Raw genomic sequence first — 22,035 nt, forward strand, 5'->3', positions numbered from 1 at the left:
AGAAAGTAAATGGAGCCCACACGTTTCTTGTGCTTCACACGAGTGTTGTTTTCTTTGTGAAATATTACCGCTGACATCAATCCGTTGTCGACTGATAACGTCTTCAACCGTGACACTGTCAGCGGCCTGTGTCCTGACAAACTGTGATGCCTTCATTCCCGGTAGCATTCCACCGAAGCAGGCCTTGGCCCTGACAGAGCAGTCTGTGATGGCTATGTTCATTGTTCATGCGCTCAATAGGCAGCACATGGCGTGGGCAGCAGTCAGTGGGGCTAAATTTGTGCCTCTCTGCTCATTCCGGGGATATTTGTGACTTGCTCCTTGTTGACTCGATGCGCTTCTTGCTGACAACGGGTCTCTGTGTGTCACAGACTGCTAAATCCAGCCAGCTGTATGCAATTAGGCTGCAAAATGCACGGGATGTGCATGCTCCTCTGCAGAGCATCAGGTGGTGACGCTGTGCTGATTTACAGTCTGTGTTTAGCTTGCCGGCATGTTTGCTGTCAGACTTCTTTTGACAGGTTTGACAGGTTTTTAATAAATAACAACATATAATAAGTACACCACCATCTGTTTATTTATAGCATGATGGTTATAAGAAATAGACAAATAGCCTTTGAACATGGCTAATTCAGGTAGGTGTGAATCTAATTATTTAATTATATTAGCCAATTAGTCTTGTATTAATAGGTTTAATGAAGTAAAACAAATAAACATTCAATATTGATGTAGGATTTAATGTATTATTGTCTAATTAAAGTGCAGTAACTTAATACAGTATATCAAAATATAATACAATAGGCTTTGTCAAGTGTCTTTAATGTTTTCATGTTGTCGATGGCAGTCCATTTTGACAGACAGATCGGTCACTGGTTCATAAATCACACACATCTTTCCCCCAAGGGAGATTCACTGTTGTTTCCTAGGTAACAAGCACCCCCCCTCCCTTTACCCTTGGTTCCTCTGGACTGTACCATCCACACTGTAGGGTGGGAATTGTGTTGTTTATCGAATAAAAGTACATTTCCGTGTTTATATCAAACAAAACATGCCCGTGCCTTATAATGACATACTGTTTGTCGTTTTGTTGAAGCTTAATTTATCTGAAAAGGTTGATAATACGTGCGTTATTAATGTTTATATCTTAGCACCAACCCCCCCACCACCGAGGCACATTCAACATTTCATCGAACTGTCAAAATCGCTTGTTGCTTCCTACCTTAGCCTTAAAAGTAGTTAGCGAGCTAGCGTGTAGCGGCTGATAGCTGTCCTCTGCCTTTCACTGAAAAACACTTCGAAAGCGGAAAAGTTGCTGCCACAAGGAAACAGCGAGGAGTCTCGGCCGAAGAGCCCTTTTGCCGTCCTGTTCCCGAACATTTGGGTCCCGTTCCAACCTAAATAGCGCTCTCGAGAAGCGGCGGTGGCGGCTGAAGTGCAGCTGGATGCGACAGGTTCGTCATCAGGTAAGCTGCAGGTAGTTAGCTTAGCTGCTAGCACCATTTGGTCCTGACGCTTCTTTACACACTTGTTACGGCGTTATGGTGAGTATAGTGTCTCTTTGGACAGTAGAGGTGGCTAGAATGATTCTGATGCTACCCCACTCACACAAACGTTACGCGCTGGTGTCTGGATTGCTATGCTAGCTCATGAAAATTGCTCAGATAGCTAATGAAAACAAGTGAAAGCAGCTCCATAAAAAACAAAGATGTAATCGCCATGCATTAACATCTTAGTGGTCCCTGTGTGTAATGCTTTCTGGCACATGCTGTGTGTTGTTGGCGAAGTAGCCAGTGACCCTAAATAGTGAACAGATTTGTTAATAACTCATGTATTATTGATCCCTGAAATGACAGACAGTCGCTACTATCAAGCAATGACGTTTTCATCATTGTCACAAGCTGGAGCCATATCCCAGCATACAGCCAACTCACTTTTATATGTTTGTTACTTCCAAATGCAAATGTGGAAACACAATAAATGGCGCGTTGATTAATGGATTGTTAAGTTTAATTACTGTGTACAAGAAAATATAAAGCAGTTGTAATGAGACGTAAGTGGAGGCTCATTATAATCTACTGCAGGTTGGCTGTGCAAGAGCTATTACACCTGGGTAAGGTTAATAAGTTGTGATCAAGCTAGCTGCTAGGTCATGTACAGTAATTGGTCATTATAAAAGGGGCATGGCAGAGCAGAATTGCACCATTGAAAGCGCAGTGAAGACATTAAACTCAAATGAGCGATTGTTAAGCGGTCTTTGGCTTGCCATTTGTATGGAACGTTGTATTAGAATATATTGTGTTTACTATCTTTATTACAGCAATGATACACTTGAGTAAGACAAAGCAATTTACCACCTTTATTATTGTTAGGAAAACAGTTTTAAATAATCAGCCTAGGGCTGCAACGAAAGATTACTTTCATGGTCGATTTATCTGTTGATTATTTCCTCGATTAATTGATTAGCTGTTTGGTCTTTAAAATATTTCAGTTTCTCTGTGACAGAGCAGTAAGTAAACCCCATACCCACGTTTAAGAAGTTAATTATTACACAAACTGCTTAAATGGCTTCCAAAATAGTTGCAGACTGATTCAATAGTTGACAGCTAATTTATTCCTCAGTTCATTTAATTGATTAATTGTTGCAGCTGTAAATCAATTGTATGAAATATAGGGGAATAACGTCATATAAGATTAAGCATAAGTCGGATTAACAGATCACAGAAAATAGACAATGTTTGACCCCAAGCCAGTGTGAATTTGAATGTAGTAAAAGTACTTCCTCAATGCACAGCCTTGAACCTGCTCCACAAAAAACACTGATTGACCATTTGCCAATGCATCCATTAGGCAGTTGTTTATTCTCAATCATCATGTGGACTTGGTGTGTGACAAATTTACCAGAATGGCTTTCAAGCGGAAGGAAGCGCAACTCTCTGCCGCTTGATATTTGATTACGGCTAATAATAGAAAAAGACAGCTGCCTTTTCATTGATCTGTCTTCGGTGCCCTATTTCGGAGCCCTGTATTTTTTTTTTTCCCCTCCCTCTCTCTGTCGTGCTTAACCAGTAGTAATAACTCAGAGTGCAGTATTCTGTGCTGGGGAGTATTTTCAAACACAGGTTTAACACGTCAATCTTCATTTGCTGTAATTCGCCATTGTTTTCCGAATTTTGTATCCGAAAATGAAGCCGCTTTGGGCCACGGAATCTGGCTGTGTGCGAGCAAGCGAGCCAAGCCGTTTGGGGTCAAACAGGACAGGGATAATAAGAGGGGAGGGGATACCATGTGGGAAGGAAGTGGCTCAGCTTGTTTGTCTGCCAGGCTTTTGTTTGTTTTCCTGTCGGACAAATCTATTTAGGAGGTAGGCTATCTGAGGTCTGCCGGTGGAAATTAGCTACAAGCAGGACTTGTTATACAGTTATTGACAGTTATTCAGTAATGTGGTGATTGAGAAGTCGGTTGCAGCCAAATGAGAAATTGATAAGCTTCATCTGTCAGCGGTGGTGGAGTGGGCTGGCCTGTAGAAATGCTATTGTTCTCGATGAATCATAACATTTAGATTTTTTCTTCTGGTCATACCAGTCAAGTTTCATCCTGCAGTAATACACACTTGTTTGCAGTCTCGGTGCATTCTCGCTCCTCAAATCTCTTGCCTCTGTGTACATGATATAGCACTGTGAGACTACATTCACAGAAGGTGTAAGGTGACACCTGTGCGGTTTTACCCCCCCTCCCTATTCATGCTTCATGTACAGGCAGGACACTTCTGTGTCTATTTTGATTACAGGTGCCCTGATGCCCAAGATGTCAGTATTCAGTGTCATTTGCTGAGGTAAACAATTTTTCATTCTAGAGAGATTAATCCCCCCAACCCCCATCTCCCCAAGACCATTTGACAAATCTATTGCCTGTGCAGCGTCGGATTATATAGAGCTATTAAAGCATAATCAGACAGTAAATAGGCTTGTTTATCATAGAACTATAAGGCATGTTTTGCCTTATTGGTGTCAACGAAACACCCAGGCTGCCGCATCATTCACAACCTTTGTATGAGACAGAGGCAGAAAGAGAGACACAGAGACACACAGCGAGACAGACGGTACAGCTGTTCTATTGAATCTGGATCGAAAAGTCGTGAAGCTGGATCTCTGACTCATCAGTTCTGTGACGCTCCGGTTTCACGGCTCATATGATGCCAGCCAGCATGTCATCGGCTGGGTGGAGAGAGGGGAGAGGACGGGCGGGGGGAGGAGACAAACCGAGGCTTTTTTCAAATCCCAGTCACCACCAGTCTTCTTTTTTACAAGCAAATTCTGATGCAATAACAATAACAGAAATGTTCACTAGCGTGCAATTTTCCAGTCCAATAAACTATGGGATTAGATTGAAACAGAGCTTGAGAGATAGATTTGAGAAATGGTGACAACACAGGTGAGGGATGGGGGAGATGAGAATGGGAGGAGAGGAGTGTCTGATGAGTTTAGAGGACGGATGCTGAGGGGAGGTAGAGGAGAGTCGGGAGGGGGAGTAGGTGCAGTGCTCTTGTTTCCTGGGGGGATGGTGTTAAATGTGATGATAGAACATAGACAAGGACAAGGCTGATCTTCATTGTGCGAGTGCAGCAACTCTTTGAATACCAGTAATGCTTTGTTGTATGAAAAATAAATCTAGACTTTATATTCTTGAGCTGGTTTCCTGTTAGAAAACAGTTAAGTGGGTGCTGATTTGAATTTCATTATCAGCAAGTTCACCAGGAGAAGGATGGGCAAAGAATAAATAATGTGATAGCTTGTTGAGCAGACTGTGAAATTGGGGAAATACCTTTTAAGATCAGCATGCAGAGGTTGTTACTGTAAGCACAGTTTTCGCCCCATCACTACTCTCTTCCAATCGGGAGGCACAGAAAGCTGTGATTCACAGGGGCTGTCCTTCTATTGGCTGGAGCTGTTAAGGGGCAGGGCCTTGCCACAGGCTGGTGGGCAGGAAGGGGCTGGCTTTAGGGGTGTGTGTGGCGGAGGGGGGTGGCTGGAAGTGTTTCAGCCAGATAGTTGGAGTAGACACTCTTCTGCTTCCTGCCTGCCTGCCTGCCCGCCTCGCTCGCTTGCTCCGCGGCTGAGAGAGAGAGAGAGAGAGAGACATCGAGAGAAAATCCCTGTCTAGGCATGGACCTCCGGCTGCAGCAGTCGGCAGCTTGTGAGGAATGACAACAGTTCACATGGTCATTAACTCCAGCGGCTGAGGCTGAAGGGAGAGCTTCACTGTGGTGGCGTGTCACAGAAGCACCGGCTGCCTCCTGTGTTCGGGACAGCAGACAGACACAGCAGAGCTACGGGACCCGGCGAAACGAGGTGGGAAAGATCCGTCATGTTGGCTGGCTTTTTCTAGGATTTTTTTCAGGAGTTTGCTGCAGTGTGCTGCATACCAGTCTGGGTGGGGAGGGAGGCGAGGGAATGTTTTATCTGTGCAAGAAAAAGAGTGTGAGGCTGAAATCAAGGGAAGAAAACATAGAGAGTGTGGGATAAATGCACAGGAGCACTTGGAGCTTGCAGCCACGCAGTAACTACCCTTATTGCAGTTTCCAGCACTGTAATGGACTTTCTCTTCTGACTCCTGAGGGAGAAGCACTATTATCACAGCAGTTGACTTGCCCCTTCCTCAGTGCAAATGTCAGGAGCTTTTTTATTTTTTGCCACATGGGCTTCATATTTTTTCGCTCTCCAGAGAAAAAGTTGTTGTGCTGTGTGGCGTCTACCCCGTCTCTGCTTGCTTTCTCGTAAAGTTTTTCCTTGGAACTCTTGGGTGTACAAATTTTCCAAATAACAAGGGCAAAGGCTGTGGCTTGGTTGTGATGTTTTGACACTCTTTATGTACGTGTGGACACAAACAGCTGATGGCCTGATTAAGCTGGAACTTCACAGTTCTAATAAGGCCCACATCATAATTAACCTTTTGAGTTAGACAGGGCATGGTTGACGTGTCCCTAGCTTTCTCTGCCTGTCTGTCTAGATTTAGCTGCGCGCGCTAGATGCTAGGCCCGGCGCGGTCAAGTAGTGGACATCATCGCCTGCATGGAAAAGGCCAGGGTGGTGTCATACGTCTGGCTGCGGATCAAGGGGAAGTGGGTGTTTTCTCAAAATGGAACATCAGTCCAGCCCTTCCTGTTGAGAAAATAATGGGATAAGTCTCAGACAAGCACAGAGTCCTCCTGCAAGACCCAGTCAGACAGAAATCCCCTTTCTGCGAATTGACTCTCATACAAATTGCACCTCAAGTTGGTATTAAAAGGATTTAGTGGTTGGTAGGTTTCTCAGACATCTTCTGCACGAGAGAGGGAGTCTGATTGCTCTGTGGCACAAGGGTGAGTTTGCTGAATCATTCAGCTCTTATGTTTTCAAGTGCTGTAATTTGAAGGCTTAAGATTTCCATTCATTTGATGTTTTTCACTAAATATTTCAATGAACAAGAGCTTAAATCTAAGCTAGTATTTTCTATCTTTGATTCCTGTGTTAGTTGAACTCATCAAAAATAGGTAGAGCGCTTCTACAAATTTCACCTCAGACTTCTGGATGAAGTAAGCTCGGGTATCCTGTAAATCATCATGTTTATCTGAGCAGCGCTGTTCACCTCTAGCTGTCAACTGTACTGTAATTAGCTGATGAATTGCCTGTATCCTGTGGTTAAGCACTAAACAGGTACATTCACTGACTGCTGGGGTTGATATCAATCCCTGATGCTAACACTATCTCTAAACATGCTTTTAAAAACTTACAGAATGATTTAAAAGGTGCATCATCTTTTCAGTGTTATGAAACATGCCGCAGATCAGGTGAGGAAAGCCCAGTCCCATATCATGAGCGGGGCCATTTGGGTCACTGTGGTTTAGCTAAGGCTATTATGATATAGGGCACACCTATCTGCTGACACTGTGAAATGCTTCTTGTGTTGCCTCAGAACAGTAGCTTAGTCCTGGTATAGCCTCTGCTGAGCTCCCTCATTTGTCCTTAGCGCTAATGGTACTTGATGATATTCAACTCAAGGAGCTGTAGCTTATGCCAAAGACAATTTCATAAGCATCCATAGTATTAAATACGAATTAGGCTGCAGTGTATAGCCCTGCTCTGATCCGCTCTGGAAGATGCAAAGGAACATTTTGCAAGCCAACAAGCTGGTGATGTCATAAGCAAGGTTAGGTTTGTTAAGGACATTTTGATAAAACCTGTACTATGAGGCTCACTCATTTTCCATTACTCACTGGAGACTGAACATTTTCCTATTTCCCCTCTACAATGAGGCCCTCTCTCCACAGCCTTGAAAAACATTGATCACTTGTTCCTCTTGGCCATGCAAATGACCATAGAAGGGTGGTTTGCCAGCATAAAATGGTAATAAATGGAAATGCAGGCACTCGGGTACCCAGCTCTTGTGCTTGTCTCTCACAGTCATTTGTGTTTCTACTTCATTTCGCTGGCAACACCTGGCTGATGCCACAGTAAACGTTGTCACAAGGCTTACGACCAATGGAAAGCAGGTAGCTTATCGTCTCTGCTGAACAAATACAAGCAGCTAAGATAAACTGCAGCGCCCAGCCAGAGCGCACAGATACCAGACTAATGGGTTACATACGTGGTATTCAGAGGTCAAGCCAATGACTTTCACTCGAGACACCCCAGTCCCGCTGACTCTCATTCAATTAAGCAGACTGACCAAGATAATGCCCCTGCCAGCTGGCCTTAGTAAGCGTCAGTAATCCATAAAGTCTAGTACCGTGGTGCTTTTCTTCACATCTCTGCCCTGCTTTATCAGGTCACCCTGTCTGTCTGTCCACTGTTTATACTGAGGACACAGAGGGAACAAAGCCTTCCTCAGGAACTCAGGAACTAAAGACAAACTGGACATACACTCTTGTGCAAAATTTGGCTTTTTATGTTTGAACATTAAAATTGGATGAAAGATTCACTTGTCAAAGTGAACAGTCATATTAACAGCCAGGGTGTTTGGTATTAAAAAAAAATATGTCATCCATATCATCACAGTAACCTAAAACACTCTACTTCTGTGTTGTCAGAGCCAGATTTTTAGACTAGTTGCTGACACAGGCTCTATTTCTGTTACTAGTCTTCAAATTTTTGTCTCTGGAAAACCTGAATACTGCTGAAACAGATCCTGGTTCATTCATCATCTCTTAGGTCAAAACACTGGATGCTGTGTGGTCTCTTCCTACCTGCTGACCATCTGTCTTTCCCTATCCTTTTGCGTAAAGCAAACCAGGCTGCATCTACTGTAGGTGCAATACATGCACTAGCAGAAGCTAAGCTAGCCATAGCCAAGCCAGAGGCACGCTGCAAGCCAAGGACACGTCAAAAAAGACTAAACCAAAACTGCAAGCCCTGTCTCCGACCTCAGCGAGGGTTTTTCAAAGTAGTCATTAAAGCAAAGCAGTTTACTTCCACTGTTTGTTTGAGTTTCTCATGCTCTTAAGATGAAGTGTTGTTATATGAGACCGTCACAGCTCTTCCCCCAGGACGACAGTTTGCTTTTCAGCACGGCTTCAACTATGGATTATTTTCATTTTTATGATTACATTATTCATTATTTAGTCCTTAAATTGTAGAGCCTGACCGATATATCAGTTGGCCAGTATTGATCTATCACGGATATATTGGTATTTGCTTGTATCCAATATGTTTATCTGCATCATAATATGATTATGATGCAGATAAAGATGTTAGGGGTAACTTAGAATTATTAAAATAATAAATTCAGTACACCGATGTCGTTAAACTGTAAAATAACCTGCCTTCACTGCATATCTTTATCAAAGTTGATAACCACATTTGAGGGATCATTGCAAACAATGTGTGTATGTCGACAGATCGAGTGATATTGGAACTTTTTAATTCCCAATACTGGTATTTGCATCGGCCCAAAAACTTGGGCAGTAGTTTACTTTTTTACTTTGATGATTGGGTGAAATATTGAATCAAAATGGGAATTGATTACTTTGCTGTTCAAACAAACGCACAGTTGCTTGACAGCAGTTCCATTTCCCTGGTCATATTTCACAAACACACAGTAGTCTGTTCAGTATGGGAGCAGTCATGTGGTTATGTTCCTGCATGGTTTTTATCCCACCATCACCCACATGAGGGTCTTTTTGATCTTCAGTCGCCACCATTTGTTTTGAATAGCTTTCATGACAAACATTGTTTAAATGTCGTCTGTTGAGTCCCCTGTTAGCTTTCCAAATGACCTCAACCAACCCTTATCCACACTCTCGCCCCACTCCATCTATGAATGCTCTAAGTGCTGTAAACCTCTGCTTTTTTCCACAAACATGACTGATGGCTGTGTTCCCTGATCATTTTAACACAACTTGCTCCATCGTTCCAGGCCAAGTCATTTCACAGAGAAATGGCGCCATCGTCCCTTCACACGCTCTGACAAAGTAGGTTAGCTTGATCACAGACTTCTTCTGGCTTCTAAAAATAAGAAGGGATTAATTGTTAAAGGTCAGATCTGACATGATTCTTACCTGACTTTCTCTTCTGTAGCGATTGGCTCTCTCCCTGGGGAGATGGTGTGAAATTAAATCTCGCCTTAGAGAGTGGAGCCCTGGCGTCGGTACGATCGCGCGAGGAAGCTTCTCATCTCATTTCACATGATCAGCACTAAAGTGGGACAATATGATTAGCTGGACAATGGTCTGGATTCATAGGCTTGGAACACTATAGTGTTGATAGGAGATTTGAGTGGAAGCATCTTTTTGCTGCAGAAGAATATCAACCTTTCTTTTTGACCTATTTATATGCCATGATCATTTTGGATATATGGTCTTATTCTTATGGTCTTCTCAACGTTTTCTCTAAAATAAAAAACTACTAACAGATTTCAGAAGTCATCAGTTAGAGACGCTTAAGTTTGACCAAAACGAAAAGCTGATGTTTAGGCCTCCAGGACAAAAATACTGTGCCTCACCCAAGACCTGAAGGACTGTACACCTGTATGACAATGGTCTAAGGGATCTCTACTTCCCTTAACAGTAGCATAGATGGTTTGAAAACATGTCTCAACTTGCCTTCATTAACACCCAGTGGAGCTTGTCATGTGCCTTAGGAGGTGTTTTAAGATATTGTTCTCACAGTATTTAAAGTTTTCTTGGTGTTCACCCCTGGTTTGTCTGTTTTCCATAGAAAAGTTTACATGTTTAGAACAGTGAAGTGGGAAACTTTTAACCAGAGTTGTACTTTTTTACAACCCCTTCTCCTCCTCCCTAGGTCTGGTGTCCTTAGCCCCTTCTCCCCGCCCCTGGTTAGCAGAAAAACATTTCCAGATGTGCCAAGAAAAGGGCTCCCTGCGCAGTAGCTTAGTAATGGATTTCGTACGCTCAAGCTAAAGGTCACTTCCTCAGATTGTTGCTCAGCCAATTGTCCCCCCCCCCCCCGACAGCAAATGGACACAGAGACGAGTGGCTTTACAGAATGAGGCAAGAAGCACTGAACACATTGCCCCTATGAATTTAAAGTGACAGGCCGCTGTCAATGAGCCGGTATCTAATTTGGACGGTGGGAGACCAGCGAATATCGCTGGACACTGGGCAGCGTCATAATCGTGTCTGGCACTGGCATATGCATCTGTCTCGGTCCCTCTGTGGCTGCTGGACTGCTGCCCAGGATAGTGCTGCGCCGCGCGGTTTTCTATTGGTTGCACCATCCCGCCGCGCATGGCTGTACTGGGCGGGTCGGACCCTGGGGCTTTTTTCTATCTCTGCACTGACTCGATGTCCAGTGTCTCATAGCACAGAGGCTTTTACCATTCGCCGCTTTGTGTGCAATATGGTGGAGAGCCATTGGGCATGTAGTCACCCCGTACAATGGCACAGCAGTGATTGAGGGACTTAAACTCAAGTGGCTTCTGAATAACCTCACAACTGCCTTTTCTCTGGCTCATCAGCCCTGTACCCTACAGAGCTAACACCCCTCTGGGGCAGTATGCACACAGATTCAGATTGACACGCATACACAAACACTGTTAACGCCTATTAGATAAATAGTTGCCCATCATATTTAGCAAGCCATTTTCTCGCTCTGAAAATAACTTGTTTTTTGACTCTCTCTTTCTCTGCTCCCTCTCAGAACACTGACAGAAAGTGCCTTGTGAGACGACATCCCTACTTGAAGATCCCTGGGCGTGTTTGAAGTGCTCCAGATTTTCCTCTACAGTCGTGACAGAACCTGGATCAGCTGCAAACACCCCTGACCTTTTTCTTTTGTCCTTACCTGTGCACAGTGTGAAGAAGTGAAGAGGTGGTGCTGCTGCACTGCTGGCCAAGGTGCCAAAGCTCAGATAGAGTAGGTTCTGAAGACTTTTAAAAGCAGAACTTTGTGTTGTCCTAAACTGTGCCATTGCATCTTAAAATAGCACCACGTTTGCTCCCCAACATCCACCCTTGCACAAATATCATCACTTATATAAAGGACATTTTGGGGACGTTGGTACAAGCAGTAGAGCCTCCGAGCTCCGAGCATGCCCCCTCTGCCTCGTCAGAGGTCTGCACCTGAGACTTACTGATTGATAAGCAATTAGCTGTTGGACTGACAAACCCCTCAGCAGCAGTCCAGTCCCATGCTCCGGTCACAGAGACTTTGCCAGTCCATTACCTCCACTTTCCTGTCCGTAAGGACAAACCTCATCCACTGACCTGACGCAGATCATTTATAGCTGCATGTTCCATCAGTTTTAGCTGTTTTGTGTTTTATTTTTTTTTTACTGGAACACTCCGAAACAATTCCTCAGAGGATAGCCTCTTCCTTAAACCAAGTGGCTCCACTCCACCCCGGCTCCACAGCCAGCGCCGCTGACATGGCTTTAAATATTGCCTCGATACGGGACACAAAATGGCTGACCCTGGAAGTGTGCCGGCAGTTTCAGAGAGGGACTTGTTCACGCAGTGATGAGGAATGCAAATTTGCACACCCACCCAAGAGCTGCCAGGTGGAGAATGGGAGGGTGATCGCCTGCTTTGACTCGTTAAAGGTAAGTACTTTAAATATAATACAATAACTGCCTTGTTCTATTGGGATATGATGATTTTAATCTACCCTCTACTTTCATTCTTTACATTTTTCACACAAGTATTGGGTACAGATGGAAAAATCTACCCTTATTTAGAAGCTTTATACTTTTATTTAGATGTTAATTTGTTGTCATGACACTTATTAAATGATGGTTTGTACATCTAATTTATTTATCTCAACATAACTTTATGGAGCTGTTGACTGATGTAAAGCAAATATGAATAATTGGATTATATGTCTGCAGTACCAATATAGAATCTGACATAAAATGTTACAGCTTTGTGGTACCTCATGGTTGGTGGGTGTAGGTTGTCTGCTCAAATTAGCATGTGTGTCAGGTCTCCATGCTGTGCTGCCGTTAGCAGACTGGCCTGACCTATGAAGCTAAAGGCCAGAGAGGTCTGTTGTCATGTTCACTGTCACCACAGGTGTGTGTGTGTGTGTGTGTGTGTGTGTTCGTGTATGTGTGTTTGTGTGTGTGTGTGTGTGTATATGTGTTTGGTTTTTTGTACGGTAAGTTCTTCTAATGTTACCATGCCATGTCCATCATTTATACTTGTGAGTGTACATCTGATCGCCTGAAGTCATTCCAGGGCTTCTATTCCTGGGTGCACTTCAGCTGTCACACACAGCCAACAACCAACATAAACAGTTAGAGCTTGTTTTGTAATGTTTGTTTCCCACAGCTCCAAGAACATGTATAGTTATTGCATTATCAAGAAATGTTTTATCGTCTATTTTGTCAAATTGATGCCAGAATCTCACTTATTATTTATTGTGATCAATACATTAATTTTTGCTTTTTTTGGCTTTTTCATGCTTATAAAAATGTAGTAAATTAGTGTAACACCAGCCAATATTAAAGTTCCCCCAATTACAACGAGGTTGCTTCACACAATCCCCCACTTGCTGCAAAAAAGATGACTGTAACCCAACATTTTCAAGCTGTGCTGATGAAAAAAAAAAAAAAACAACCAAAAAAAACAGCTTTGACAATGATAAATAGCCAAAGAAACTAGAGCAGAACACTGCAGCTACAAGGAGCTTGTCTTATTTCTTAAGTGAACTGTAGCTGCATTTCCCATACAACAGCAGTGCAGTGTCTGGACAGTGCATGTCACATTTTTTCAAGGTTGTGTGCAAGGTCAGCGATGAAAGATATAGAGCAGATTCACACTGTGCAAAGAGCAGAACATACTGGTAATTCTTATATGGCATGGTGAGCTTTTCCATTCTCCACTCCACATTTTTCATGCTTGAAATTCATCAAGATTTGAGAGAGTGTAAAAGCCCTCTTCATTACAAGTTGCTAAAGCCAATTATTTATTTGACACTTTGAAAACAAGCTGCCTTTATGGTGCTATCGGCTGTTTTCTTGGCTAAGACTTTGCTCATGGTAAGACTCACAGAGTTATAGCTTGTAGTCAGTCATTGAGTGACATTCCGTCCCAGCTGCCAGATTTTGCTGCCTGTCATGCCGTTATGGTTTAATGAGCAAGCAGCTGAAAGCATATCGGGATCGATTTGTAGTTGCACGATGCAAGGGAAAGCCCGACATGGATTGTCTGCACATGACATGAGTTTACATGATATTCCTGTACAAACAGTGTCTTTGAGTCAATCCACCGACAATTCATGCATCGTCTGCACCTTAATGTGCAGAATGAAAGAAGAGCCTGATGTCTCAGAGGCAGCTGTCAAACCCAGAAGATCTTGAGGTTACTTAGGCCCTGTGTCCATATAGTGTTCTTTTCTGTCAGAAAATGTGTGCTGTGCGAGAAAAAAACCTTAACATTGATTGATATTAGCTAATGCTATGGTAACAGTTGACTACACAGCACAACAACAAGCTTACAATGCGTAGGGTGATAAAAGCACAACACCTACCAGCAGCATTCAGTGCCTGGCCAATCTGCTCCCACAAATGGGCTTTTCTGTCTCTGTTGTGGTAGTTTTGCCTGATATAGCTCAGGATAGACAGTTATGACCAGAACAAGCTTCTCTTTAATTTTCTTGCCCCATCTAATTTTTGTTCTGTTGCTTGAAAAAGAGTGATAGTGACAACACCAGTGGGGATGGGCGATAGCATCGTCCATCACTGATGGCCGACACTCATCCGCTGTACCATCAGCCCTTCCAAAGCTGAACACAGCTGTGTTACTAATATTTTTGACTAGAGGATCTCCAAACGACCACAAAACACTATCACGCTGTACTATGTGGAAACAGGGCCTTATCCTGTAACCTCATTTCTCTTATAAAATGAACTGCGAGGAATCCAATGCCCATCATTATGCTCAAAAGGCTCCATCCCAGTTATCCTGTCATTACAAGCAAACCAACTATGTTGGTTATAGGTCTGCTCTGGTCACTGCATCAAACTCCATGTGTCTCTGCAAGGGATACTTTACCTCAGTGAGCAAAAGGGTCATCTTGCTTATCTGACACATGTTGTTCTGACACGTTTTTGAAGGATTTGAAAGGGAGGTCTTTACTTGCCTTTCAGAGCATCACCATGGCAACTTCACAGCTGTTGTCAGCATCGCCTGTTGAACCTCAGAACCAGCTAGTGTTGGGTGTGGATGACTTGATGTCAATTCCCATCAGGTCATTGTTGGAAAGCTACCCTGGTGGGCTGTGTTTTGTGCTGGCAGGCAACACAATCTCTTGAAACCTCGAAGAGCATGGTGCATACGCTGTGTTAGTATATTTTCCATTGGCTTGTTAAGTTTGGCACCTAATTGAGCAAGTGTCATGACTACCAGTCAGCACTGGATTCGAGATTGACCAGGCCAATTATCAATTGACCAGGCCAATTATCAAATATAATATTCAGCATTTTTCTTGTTCGATTTCGGATTAAATGAATTAATAATCTGAATCTACAAAGTAATTAGTATCTTGAGTTACAAAATAAATGTGGTGGAGTAAAAACGACAATATTTGCCTACAAAATGCAGTGGAGTGGAAATATAAAATAGCAGAAAATGGAAAAACTTGAGTAAAGCACCTCAAATTTTACAAAAACACAGTGCTTAACTTGTTATTGTTACATTCCATAACTGGCTATTTTAAATTGACACTAACACGTTAATCTTTATTGCAAATGTACATCGGTTCCAAATATTAGCTATCGGTCTTCTTGATAATGAATGATTTATATTGGTATGGACTTCATAGGTCGATCCCTAGTAAGGATACAGGCTTTGAGGAAATTGCTCCTGCATGGCTCATTTTTGTTTTAATATCCTGTGAATTATACAGCAGCATCCACACAGGAATTCTACTGTCTGGGCTTCCTGGCAGTGACCCTACCACTGCATACTATAGGGTTGCTTGTAATATTCTTAATCTAGGAATTTTGCTGCTCTCACTTTTGGCTGCTCTGGGAAAGCCCATCAGCAGAAAGCCTAATGCAGCGAAATTGATAAATGTATAGACAGAACTGTCTCTAATTGCAGCCACTCGTTCTCTCTCACTCTTGCTCTGCCCTTCTTTTCACCACACAACCCCAGTGACAGAACAAGAATACAGGATTCTCTGTACTTTTAACCCAAACTCGCCCCCTCTCTCACAAAGACTTTCCTCGTGACAGCTAAGAGAATGAATGCTTTATTATGCATTAGGAAATGTGTTTCGCTCCACGGCAGGCCGATTTCCACCCCATTACGTCCGTATCGTCTTCCTGGGTCTTCTCATCTGATAGGGTTATCATGCCAGGGGTGGTTGTGCTACCAGGCGTGACTTGGCCAATGATCAGAAGGGTCCTTCTGATAAACACGTGAAAGGTACGGCTCAGCAGAGGAGTAGAGTAGGAGGTGTAACTCTGTTGTTGCACTTGTCAGGCAGCAGTAGGCAAGCATGCCAACTCAGTGGAGAACTTGACTGTTCCCGTTGTTGTTTTCAGACGGAGTTGGTAAATACACACTGTGATGACAGTGCCTCCTTTCTGAACTCCAATTTTGCAGCCCATTTCCCGTATAAAACATTCATTCCTTGTTATTGCACAAATGCTCATTTTAGATGTATAATGACATAATTTGTAATCGTGATTTATAAATTGAGGAGTTTAGAATAAAATCAACTGAATGATTTAAAGATCAACAAGTTGTTTGTTCTAGAGGCTACTATGTAAATTGTGGTTGTTTCTGACTGACAAACTGGGAGACTGGCGAGTTGTTATACATTTTACACACAGTACAGCAGGACTAGCTGTTGTTGCTCATGGCAAGAACAAGAGAAAAGTTTCAAGAAATTAAATGAAGAGAAAATGTCTTTTAGTTCGGTTTGAATATCATGTGAGAGCAGAATTATTTAATAAGTTACTGCTCCTATATGTGCATCCATCCTTATTGACCTGGAGAACAAGCAAGCCTTTCAGATTTTTGATCAGGCAGCAAAGTCAGCAGACCATGTGCAGAGGCAGACAGATGCTGATAATAGGGGCGGGTGTAGTGGGGGTTTGGGAGCAGCCAAACAACGGCCACTTGCACAAGTCCCATTTATCTGGTGCAGAGTAACGACCTGGGAAGATAACCGCAAACCAACATTTTCTGTTAGTGTGCTTTGCATGGGACTAACGTCTATGAGAAATAATTCCTGCAAGGTTTGCTCCGGCTCTCTCAATCATAAGGCTTGCAATGTCCCAACTCAGCTACGCTGCTCTCAGCATTTCTGTAGTGTAATGTCTAGGGGATTCTTTTTGTCCTTCTGCTCTACACCGTGGGCTTTAGAAATAGTCTCTCTACGCTACAATTGTCGTCTCTCAAAATAGGACGAGCTGCTTCATCTTTGTCCAACTAAAGTTGTATTCAGGTTTGGTTGGTAAACATGATATAGCGTTCCAGTTATCATTCATTTCCCTTGAGACATGTCATGAAAAAAATGACAGCGATGACCTCAACAATAGGAGTAGCAGTGGCAAATGTTCAGATATGAATTCTAACATGGCTACGTCATGCGCAGCAAGGACACAGGTTTGATGGCTGCCAGGTACAATGAGGCATTGTAGATGTTTAAACAGTGTGGTAACACGAGATGACGCCCACACATGAAGATGTTTTAAATCAATATTTGTTAATCAAGCTAAAGACATGGTAAAGCCGGATGGTTATGACATCCACACTATAGCTCAACAAACAGACTTAAGGTCTGTGAAGGCACATAAGTAATGACTAATATCTCAACTCGAGCAAATAGTAAATTGAAATAAAATGTGTTTGATAATCCGTTAATCTTCCACTTTTCTTCTAAAAAAAATCTGGGGCCGGGTCATGGAGGCAGTAGGCTAAGGAGGGTATTCCAGGCATTCATCTCCCAAGCAATGCTTTCCTGCTCCTCTTTGGGGATCCCAAGGTGTTCAGAAAAGAGGAGATATATAATCCCTCCTGTGATTTCTGGGTCCACCCTTGGGTCTCCTCCCAGTGGTCTAGCCCAAGAAAACCTCCAAAGGGAGCTGCCCAGGAGGCATCCTAATCAGATGACCAAACCACCTCAGCTGACTTCTTTCAACACGAAGGAGCAGTGGCTCTCCTTTGAGCTAACTCTGAATGTCCCAGCACCTCACCCTGTCCCAGTCACCCTATGGAGGAAACTCATTTCAGATATTTTTTTTTTTAAATAAGTGTCCTTAAATTGCAGCATCCAGGTTTTCAAGGACTTTCTGTTTTTCTTTGTCATATGTGATAATAAATGTAGTCTTTGGTTTTTAGACTGTTGGTCGGATAAAAGGAAGCAAAAGTTTTTTCTTGAAACCCTGGTGAACATTGTTTGCCCTGACATTTTATAGATAACAGATTAATCCGTCAATCATGAAAAAAATATGAATAGATAAGGATAATAATTGTTAGTTGCAACCCTGATTATAGCATCAAAGCTGCTGCACATCATTTTGTTGGAGGAAACTTCAATCTCTTCCATTGAGAGCGATTGAAATATCATCCATATTTGGGTTGAACTCCTTGCTTTAATCTTCGACATCATTCACTTCAGAAAAGGTGATAGATAATCAATACACTGTACCTCCATCAGTGTTTAAATGATGTTTCGTGGTTGAGGCAATTTCCTTCAAGCTCTTTGATACTTGTTGCACTTTGACCACGGAAGACATGACATAGTGGTGGGGGATGGGGGGAGGGGGTGAGGCTGGAGGAAATGAGGGAGAATACCTACGTTAATGGAGCAAATGCAATCACACCAGTCATGTGATGATGTCACATTGGCTGTGCTTCTGACAGTAGCCTTTTGTTGATGCTCATTTCTCTGGTTTTCCAGTTCTTTCTCTTAAGTGGTGACTCCGATCACCCTGACTGGATTGTATTTCTTCCCTCTGCATAGAAAGACTTCCCATGTCCAGTGCGTTCGTCTCAATTTATGTTTTCAACTGTCTGTCATTGGGCAACTATGACAGATCACACATAGGCAGATCATAATTTCAAAGGGTATTTTTAGACGTGTGTCAGGGTGCCGTCTTTGCAAAGCATGGGGCCGTCATGCTTTTACAAAAGAGATTGATTACAAGGCCTGTTAAGATTTTACCAGGCGACCTCCATGCCTGACTAAGCTCTAGTAGTCTGTCAGGCGGGAGATAGTCCAGAGCATCCTGGTACTATCATGTTTCGTCAAGTTGCGGTTTTTAAAAAGAAAGTGGTGAAGCATGAGAAACAAAAGGAGCGACTTTTAGGTGTGTGTTTTCTCACTTGTGTCAGAATCACTGCAGTCCCCCTGGGGGTAGGTGCCCTGGTTTCCCTCGCTTGGTAAGAACATCTTAATCCGGACTCCGCTTTAAAAGAGCACAAGTTTTTTTTTTTTTTGGGGGGGGGGAAGGGGGGCGTGGGATTGACTGGACCGGGTAAATAAAGAAGCGAGGGAACATGGCAAGAAGGGGAGGTGTTAATATTTGAGTGGCTAAGAGAGAAGGGCAAGAGAACATTGATTTCGACTAAAGACGTGGAGAAATGGCAGGAGTGAACGATAGGTCTACTTAGGCAGGTCACCAGAGCAACATTTTTAAACCAATTAGCAAAGATTGTCATCAAGACTCAGAATAAAGGTTCCTGCGACCTTTGGTTTAATCTGTTATCCCATAGCTACCAGTCTAGACAGAAACCAGACAGTGAAACTGAAATGACGCCAAAGTTAAGTTAAGTTAAGTTTAGAAGCTCCTCTGACTTCACTGTAACTTCCTCCCTCTGGACTTATTGTATTTGCATTTTTGGGGGATCTTTAGGAAGCTTCAGTGAACATGAACTTTATGCCCATGGCCTCAGCCCCCCTCTCCGCTCTTGTTTTAAAAGATGGGCTCGGCTGCATTCCTCAGCGTAATCCTCTCGAACTGGGCCACACCCTGGGCAGAGCAAACATGTGGAGGGGAATGCATGCGGCGCAGCGGGAGTTGGTGTTCCCCCAGGGTCATTCACACAGACACAATGAGGCACTGACTTGAGCTTAACGCGGGGCTGCAGCGGACGCGGCATGCTTTGATGAGCCCCTCGGAGACCCCCACCGCCACCGTTCCTTAAACAGGCCTCCTCGTACGCCAGCCCATGCACGCACACTCGCTGTTTTTCCAGTGCAAACCATGCCAAATTTCATTTGATCCGTGTGATTTCACCTCCTGCACCCCGCAGCCCCGGTTTAACAGGTTGAAAAAAAAGTTCCAAAGATGGGAAGAGATAGGAGGGAGGGAGGAGGAGGTCAGATCAGCTCAATGATAACATCCCATGACCCTGACTAGCTAGTCAGTCAGTCCTATTTTTAATGAAGTGCTCACTGGAAAATGTTAGATACTCATAAAATAAACCACAAAAACAGTTTGTAAATCAGAGCGTAAAGACAGTTTTACAGCTCAATTACCTGTTCTATTTCTTTCTTTTCCAATCTTTCCATATTTATTATTATTATCATTGTCAGTCTTGTCACATTGACAGGTCATATCTTGATCATATAACTCATCATAACTCCATGTTTTTTCCCCAAAATAATACTGTTTTACTTGATCTTTTCATATCCGTCTTCCTCTGATGTAACATATTCATGCTAGTGTTGTCATCTGTATGAATTAGTGTTGCTAGAGGTAGACACTCACAAAGGTTATTGATGTTAGAACACACTTGCAGCATTGCACTGGGCTGCTGTTGATCAGAGAAGTTGATACAGTAGGGCACATGTTGGCATTTTAATTGGGCCACCGCAGTGACCCACATCTGTGTGTGTGTGTGTGTGTGTGTGTGTGTGATGTGATAGAGAGAGTGTCTGCTTTGATCCCCACATTTCACTGTCGCCCTCTGGGTCTAGCTGCAGGACTGGATGGAGCCATCTGTAGGCACTAGTATTCTTACAGTATTAAGGCATTACTGAAAAATTGGGTAGCAGATCTTTACTCTCAAGGCTTTTTTACTTTGTGGTAAACAGTTTTGCCCTTTAACGTGGACAGCAAAGCTAAAAAAGTTACTTCACTCTAACTACTAACGATGACAATATCAAATTGACTCATGTCATTCAAGTCAAAACTTTACAGAATAATATGTCTTTGTATCCAGGCTTGTATTCCCTCGACAGCGGTTCCATAGCGCAACTCAGGCCCTACATATGTAGGGCAATCAGCCTACTCTCTACACCACTCTGCATGGCACACTAGAGCTTGAACTCCATTACATCCTCTCTGTACAACCGAAGATATATGGCACTACTGTTGGTCATGTCAGATAGAGTAGTAGGTGTTCGTCACCCAGCGAGCCGCCTGCAACATGATGGAGAGACTGAGCGCTGAAAATCTGCCCATCTGCTGTACCAGTGTCTCACCTGGTCTCAATCCACCCACTACCACTGAGTCATCCTCTTTTTCCATCTCTCTCTCAGCTGCCCACAGTGCTGATAAAGTACTAGATTCTCTGCAATGTTCTTTCTTTTTTCTTTTTTTCTCTCCCTGCAAAAAAAAAAAAAAAAGCAGCAACTTAAATCAGCACTGCAGAATCAATGCCATCCTCACATTTGTGGATTTCAAAGCCAGCTGGACTCAGACTCCCTTACTGCTGCAGTAGTCGATGCTGTTGTGAGTGAGCACCTCTGCAGTAAAGCTGAAGGCGGATCTATGGCGAGTCAGGCAGGAGGCTTGCTGTGTGCTTGACCTTTAGTACTGGTCTCATTAAATATTAATACGTAGCTTCATCGTCACTCATCAGAGACACACTCAGGTTGTCGTGCTCCGATTCCTACTGAGAGAGTCATTTATTTGTCTGCTCTGTCCGGCTTTACATAAAATCACCTAAAAACGTATATCATGCATGTGCAATCTGCAGCTTTAGCCTTCTGTTTTTTTCCTGGAAAGGCCAGTGATGCCTACTGCTAGCTGCAATATGTTCCATGTATTTCCAGTATACTGAAACATATGGCGTTTACTGTGGCCCATATTAAACATAGAAATTAATTGTTGCTCAGGAAATGTGTTGAGTACTCCCCTCGGGCTGCTTTTAATACTCCTCTGATCATAAAATGGACAAACTTACAAAGACACAGCGCTAAGATGCTCCACAATTCCCACCCCGCCACCCCCATCTCATACACACACACTCACACACACACCTAGGGAGCTACAAACAGTTAGATAGACAGGCCCAGCTGTCTCCCAGGGGCAAGCCTTTATAATGAGACAGAGATCTTCTTAATTGGCTCTATCTAATGAGGCAACAGAAATGCAATCTTTTGGGGCCCTACACCAGAATGGGTTCTCTCCACCTTTTTGTCTAAGTGACTATTGGTCTGTGTCCAACAGGCTGTTGTGAGCCAGACCTAGCATGACACTCCAATCCCATGTGTCAGTGCAGAAAATGTCTAGGCCTATATGCTGGTACATCAGTATGAAAATTACTCTGCATTAATAAAGCGATAAGTGTAAACTGGGCTGACAGTGATTGACATGTGCCTGCCTTCTAAAAAGCATGGTAAAGTGACAATGGAGTGT

General features: G+C 43.2%; 1 protein-coding gene across 21 annotated transcripts in view; it reads left to right on the plus strand.

The window, feature by feature from the left end:
* Positions 1-1,173: 1,173 nt before the first annotated feature.
* Positions 1,174-22,035, plus strand: part of mbnl2 (muscleblind-like splicing regulator 2) — a 57,443-nt gene continuing 36,581 nt past the window's right edge. For 15 of the 21 annotated variants that reach the window (XR_003982974.1, XR_003982979.1, XR_003982978.1 and 12 more), the window contains exons 1-2: positions 1,175-1,463; positions 11,133-12,033. Coding sequence is in view for 11 of the 21 variants with exons in the window: in XM_030409592.1 (XP_030265452.1) it covers positions 11,860-12,033 (174 nt within the window). In the remaining 10 variants the exon portion in view is untranslated. Of the gene's footprint in view, positions 1,464-5,029; positions 5,349-6,185; positions 6,359-11,132; positions 12,034-22,035 lie in introns of those variants that run through there. The other 6 variants (XR_003982980.1, XR_003982982.1, XR_003982983.1 and 3 more) reach the window with 3 other exon arrangements.

The sequence above is a fragment of the Sparus aurata genome, chromosome 24 (assembly GCF_900880675.1).
Source record: "Sparus aurata chromosome 24, fSpaAur1.1, whole genome shotgun sequence".
NCBI lineage: Eukaryota > Metazoa > Chordata > Actinopteri > Spariformes > Sparidae > Sparus > Sparus aurata.